The sequence below is a fragment of the Etheostoma spectabile genome, chromosome 6 (genome assembly GCF_008692095.1).
Source record: "Etheostoma spectabile isolate EspeVRDwgs_2016 chromosome 6, UIUC_Espe_1.0, whole genome shotgun sequence".
In the NCBI taxonomy this organism is placed as follows: Eukaryota; Metazoa; Chordata; class Actinopteri; order Perciformes; family Percidae; genus Etheostoma; species Etheostoma spectabile.
In genome coordinates, this window is record NC_045738.1 from 27,705,517 (window position 1) to 27,712,084 (window position 6,568).

General features: G+C 43.3%; 1 protein-coding gene across 2 annotated transcripts in view; it reads left to right on the forward strand.

The window, feature by feature from the left end:
- Window positions 1-6,568, forward strand: part of znf407 (zinc finger protein 407) — a 160,666-nt gene that overhangs the window by 90,102 nt on the left and 63,996 nt on the right. For both annotated transcript variants that reach the window (XM_032518478.1, XM_032518479.1), the window contains exon 6: window positions 384-550. In XM_032518478.1, the coding sequence (XP_032374369.1) occupies window positions 384-550 (167 nt within the window). The remainder of the gene's footprint in view (window positions 1-383; window positions 551-6,568) is intronic.

Consider the following 6,568-nt stretch of genomic DNA (forward strand, 5'->3'; position numbering starts at 1 on the left):
GGGGGGGGGGGGGTTAACAGAATTTTTCTAGTCCTCTGGGCCCTGGTGCAAAGCAGAGAATAAATGGTGGAGGTGGCAGGCCAGGACAGAAAAATCAATGCCTGCTTATACAGACATGACACACCAGCAGCCAACTGCACTGTGTTTGTGTGTGTGTGTCTGTGTGTGAGAGAGAGAGTGTGCGTGAGAGAGTGTGGGCGTAGATGTACAGCAAGCAGTCATACGGCCCTGTGTTCTGTGGCTGTGAGTGTGATTACCCAGCAACCCGTATTTCCGCCCTTACAGGGTAGATTGTCGAGCATTTTACTTCAGCTTTGGGATCAGTAAATAACTCTTCGTTTTTTTTCCCCCCCTCATTCCCCTCTGCCTCTCTTCTTCTGCAGGAAGTTTGAGTGTGAGTTGTGCGAGCGCTCTTTCAGTGAAAAATGGGCTCTGAACAACCACATGAAACTGCACAGTGGGGAGAAACCATATAAGTGTGCCTGGCCGTCCTGCCACTACGCCTTCCTCAACCTGTCAGCCATGAAGGACCACTACAGGACACACACAGGTGAGAGACAATGAGAGCCAGTAACCTCCAGCATGAGCCATTACCGCTGTACTCCAAACACATTTACTGACACTCTAAACTGCAAAATTCATGAGATTTGCTTTTTTACAGGCAAATAGTTTTTCTATGAGTTTGAGACAAAAGGTCATTTATCAAAACACACTATACTTGGATCACACAAAATGTACTTCATTCTTCTATAGCTGTAGACTATTTAACAAAATGTAGTTTATGTGTGAAAATCTCACATTAATTATGAATCTTCACAGCTTTGTTTGGAGAAAAAAACATACACACATTTTTGGCCAGTAACAGCCATGGCTTGTCCATCTGTACTGATTTTCAACATCAAGAGAAAGTGGAGAGCTAGTTCTTGGCGCCCTTGCAGACACTTTTGTCAGATGGGTAAACCCTTCCCTTCCCGTCATTATCTGATCTTATATCAGCCAATTATATTATGAAAGAGACACTTGGTAGCCAAAGAGAGAAGGGGAAGGATTTCATGTTTGTTTTTGTTTTCTGCCATCCTCCAGACTTAAAGGGTTTGCGTGATGAGGGAATTGAGGTAGTGTGTGTTCCCCAAATCTCGAAATCCATCTGGTCACCAAGTTTGTCTGCCTCAAACCCAGCTGGTCAGCAAGTGTGTGTTCATCAAATCAATCTGATTCTCAAGTGTGTTTTCCCACAAAAGCCTCACTAGTTGTTCCTCTATAAAAAATAAAAAATAAAAAAAAGGAAAAATCAAATACAAAAAAGACGGATAAGAGGATAAACTCGATGAAACAAAAAACATGACATTTTGTATTAATATCAGTGGGTGTTTTTCTTGTTTATATTTGCAGTGTTTTTTTCTTTCAGATTCCATCCTGTCCTTTCATTTCTGTGCGCGGAGTACAGTACACTGTGAGACTGTACTGAGTCGTGCTTTCTTTACTGACTAAAAGCTTTGGATAGACAGATGGTGCGGTGGGAGGATACTGTCTTGAATAATAGCCCCTCGATAAAAACCCAAGTCAGGCTCTCTGGAAAAGTGTCTTTATGCTGCAGCCCAGCAGTTTCCCCTCGGCCTCAGTAATGTCCCACACACGGCTCCTTGATGCCCTTTTAAGTCAATGACAGAAGCAGCAGCAGCCAGTGGCCTGACAGCCTGACTGAGCGCTTGCAGGAGAGCCCTCCATCCGTCACGGGTGCCTGCTGTGTGTGTGTGTGTGTGTGTGTGTGTGTGCGTGTGTATGTATGTGTGTGAGTGTGGGAATTGCTGGATGTTATTTTAAATGTGTTTTAACAGTGATGTAACGTCAAGGCGCCTCTGACATAATTAGACGTTTTATTTTCATTTGTTTCCAGCCCTCATCATTCCCCATCAGGCAGCTGGCGTCACACTGTCACCTAGCTGTCACCTGGAGAGAGTTAGGTGGGTGTTGTGTGTGTGTGTGTGTGTGTGTGTGTGTGTGGTGTGTGTGTGTGGTGTGTGTGTGTGGTGTGTGTGGTGTGTGTGTGTGTGTGTGTGTGTGTGTGTGTGTGTGTGTGGGGTGTGTGTGTGGTGTGTTGTGTGTGTGTGTGGCAGGAGGAAACAGACTTAAAGAGTGAGTGAAGTGATTGAGATGGAAACGGAAAGTGATGAAATAGAGAGCTTAAAAGATCAAGGGCATATGAACATATGAAAATAGGAGAATTAAGAATGAACCTGAAACAACCTCATTATAGTGAGCAACAAGACCTGACTTGATTAGCAACACCAAAAAAAGGCTAACACAATTTGCTCTACTGTGACCCCAGACACTCTTTTGCCAGTTGTAATTGCTGCTGGGTCGGACGGTTAGCTACAGCTATACAATCATTGCAATCACATTCCAGCAGCCAACCTGACACACTGAAATATTATCTGCATGTGTGTGATCTGTTTAAAGGTTATAAATCGGCTCCTTCACGGCACTTAGATGCAATACTAATACAACACGTAGGATATTTTAAACTTGAGCTAATCTTTCCTGGGAACAGAGCAGTCCGTAATGGATGGGGTGTGTATGCGTTTGTGTGTGTGTGTGTGTGTGTGTGTGTGTGTGTGTGTGTGTGTGTGTGTTTTATGTAGATGCTTTCAGTACGATGACTAAACGTGGAGTTTACTGGCGCTGAGTGTAATGATACACGCATCAAGCTCATCATTTGGAACTGAATAATTCACTTTGTGAAAAAATCTTAAAAGTACTATCCCTTCACCAAGAACTTCATAGTTGCAAGTTTTAAATGAGTTGGTCTTCATCAAGTGTGTATACTTACTTTATAATCCCTTAAAAGAACATTTCTCATCCTGTGTTATGTTACCGTGGATGTTGCCACCAACTGCTTATTTAAAGCTGGAGTTCGGAACCTTTGTCTCCCCTCTCTGGCAGTGACAGTAATTTCACAAACACTTTCAACGTGCTTAAAGTGATGGTTCGGAGTAATTTCACCCTAGGGTCCTTTGCACCCTGACCTCAACCCCCAGAAGCTTTTTTTCAACTGTGTCAAACATTCAGCGAGTTAGCATTATCAGCTGGTTAGCTTAGTGCAGTCGCTAATGGAAGCACGTGTGTATCTCGTAAATTACCCCACTAATAATGCCCGAAATGATACCAAGCTTCTATGGTAGTACGCATAGGATATGTACTCATAAAACGATGGATTGGTAAGTTTTTAAATATGTAAGTACTTATCTAAATAACACTTACCTGCTGGCTTCTGCTCTCTGCTGCTAGCACTACCGGCAGTAACACGAGTGCTTAGGGACGTCTACAAATTACAACACAAAAATATTTATTAATTTAATGATTAAATAATGTAGTGTCTCCAAACTACTTCAGTCATAACTTGTCTCCTGCTAGTTGTACTGCAGCATTTACTTTAAAAGAACAAGTGAAATTACTGACAATTTGGGGGGGGGATTATATTCAGGCTTAAAGTTCTGGGCATTCCACTTTTAAGTAACAGGTAGGCTGCTGTCACAGGAGGCGAGCATAAAATGGAGGCTTTATTCAGCCCACCTCAGCTCCATCCACGCTCCACCTCTTTGCCCATTTTTTAATTAGCTGACGTCAGGCACTGCCAATGGGGCGACGGCCTGGGACACCTGGAGCCACCCACTTTGAGCTTCAGTTTGGCTCTTCAGAAACCTACGGGTGACATCACAGGGGCGACATCCTTATTTTATACAGTCAGTGGAAGCTACGCTGTATAAAAAACCTATACTGTGTATCAGCATCCTTCCGGTGCCCCAACCCACACACAAAAACTTGACACCACAACTCCGACATACTGAGAAATACAGAGAGCTTTCCCTGACAGTGATAGGCTTAATCAGCATTGTATAAACTTGTTTGGCAAAGGCTTAAATGTAAGACGTTCATTCATATGTAAAAGTTCCACATTCTAGTTTAAAGAGCCTTTTACAGGGTTGACTTTTTAATACGATTTAGCACGAAACAATTAAAAGTTAACCGGGTATGGCATTTTCAGTAAGTAATGGAGCAAACGTTACCTAGCTACAGCTGTTGAAATGTGATAGCGACAGTTGGGGGAGTCGGGAGAATAGTATTGTTTTCAAGGGATTTTTGAAACCCATTGTTTCAAAATTGCCAATTAAATAGCAGACAAACAACTAAGACTAAAGAGTCCCTAACAGAAAATGCCAAATTTGATCATCCTGTGGATAGAGTGGCTGGTTGTGACATGCAGAACCCCCCTCCCCAAGAAAAGGGAAAAAAATTTAACACCTCCACTTTCCTTCTCCTGCCTTCTAACAGGATTCATTGTTCCTCTCTGATTTGTGTGTTTTTTATGTTAATCACTCCCTCCTCACACACCAGTCGTGTCTGCGGGAGGGGGAGGAGGGCGGGGAGGGGCGGGGGGGGGATTCAGTGGTCGTCAGCCGCCAGGGTCATTTGTATCGGCTGATGAATGAGCGACTCAAATAAATAAAAAGTGCATGCATCGACCCACCCAGCTTTTCCCAGGCTCTTGGCGTTGTGTTGGGGGGGGGGGGGGGGCTGAACACAGCGGCAGGGCCACAATTGATTTCCTCATTGCTTCAGTTGTCGCTTAATCTGGCGTATGCTGATAAATCTTCGCACTTTGTCAATTAATTTCCCTGAAAAATGAGACCCAAAATGGCGAGCACATCAATACAGCAGCGGATTCCGTGTCAAAAATTAAGCGGTAAAATTAATTGCCCTCCCATCCGCTCCTGCTAAAACATAACTAATGAGGGAGGCAATTATAGCTGCATGCAGACGCCTCTGGGGTTATTTAAAACACATACTCACATATTCCATATATATATATATATATATATATATTCTCACATACATGCAAAGAGAGGTTGTATATTTTGACTTCAAAGTTCTTCTATTGTCTTGCAATAAGGTATATTTAATTCCAGTAAGGGTTTGGGTGTTGAGGTACATTATGGGAACAAAATAGAAGAAGTGATGAGCCAATATTCAAAAAAAAAAAGAAGGGCTTTCAGTACAGACACATTAAAAGGAAATGTAGTTTTCAGGGCATTTTTGTGTCTGGCGCTAAACTTTAGGCCCATAGGCCCTGTTTTCTTTCAAACGGATGTTTGCGACCTATAGCTCAATTGTGTTTAGATTAAGATTTAAGTTTGAGGCTGATAAATGTGGTTTTAGGGATTATGTTGCATAAGGATAAAGTAGAAGGTAAGGGTTATGAAGTCTTATTTGCTTACCAATAAACGGTAGGGGTTAAGGTGAATCAGGAACGAATGAAGTCAATGCAAGGTTGTGTTGTGGGTGCGGGGTTCATACTGCTTTAACCAGCCGCATCCTCTAGTGTTGACAGCAGCGCGTCACTCTTCCACTACCCCACCTCGCTGTCCCCACCCAGGTCCTCGGAGGGCTCGCCGCCACAGAGCAGCAGATGAAAAGCACACATGTAATTTATCGCCAACGTTTCCTCCTCAAGAATAATTGTGGCGACCACGGCTGGTAGCAGGGATCGATGGATATGGATTTTTCTGTGGTGGGGTCTTGTAGTGTTGGGCGTAATGAGAGATGGAAGGGAGGGAGGAGAGGAGAGGAGGGGAAGAGTGGAGGAGGGACCGGTGCCGTTTTTCTTATAGGGAGAAAAGGTCTGACGAGATCCCTAATAAGTTTTCTAGAGTGTAGAGGCTCTGAAACCTATTTTATCTCTTTGAGCAATGATCCTACATGAACACAAAATGATCTGCCAAAGTTTTGCAACACAGTTTTGGATACCTAATATGACATATTTGGGGATTTTTGTTGATGTCTGTGCTCTTCTCACTGGTTTTTAAACTAAAAAAAAGCTAATGTCAGTACTTCCATGCACCTGTCCGAATTTGACCATATTTGAATCAAAAAAGTTTTTTCATATTGAGATGTATTTTATTTTCCAGGAACATCGGACATCAGGTATTGAGCACAGCACATGTAAATTCCATGAAGCCACAGAAAGTAGCAGAGTGGACATGTATTTATATGAAAACATAGTTCGGTTAAAGGCCATTCATTCTGGGATTGAAAAGTGAACCTGCATGAATTAGCCAACTCATGCACCTTTTTAAGGCTGTTGTTCTCCTCCCTAAGTGGCACTGCATTAAAACTCTTCTCACAGTGGCGTGGCTTTAAATGGGTGTAAAAGAGGAAACTTGAGGCTGCTTTGTCGCTGCAGACTCAGTGAAAGCTGCTATCTGTGCAGAAGAGGTGCAGAGCACCACTGAGGCCCAGCTGGAAGAGTCATCCAAATGTGTTATCAGTGTGTGGGGAGAGCCGGAGTTCAACATCAGCATTTAGATGAATATTTAAGTAATGGGGATCTCGGCTGCACATGATGTACACGCATGCAGCACGTGTCTGTATGTTCGAATGAGTGGTACCTACAGTGTATCCATGGGTGTGCTGCCGTGTGGAAATGTGTTACTAGCACACATGCAGTTTGATGTGCGTGGCTGTACGTGGGTATATCTGCATCTAGGTGTGTGTGTGTGTGTGTGTGTGT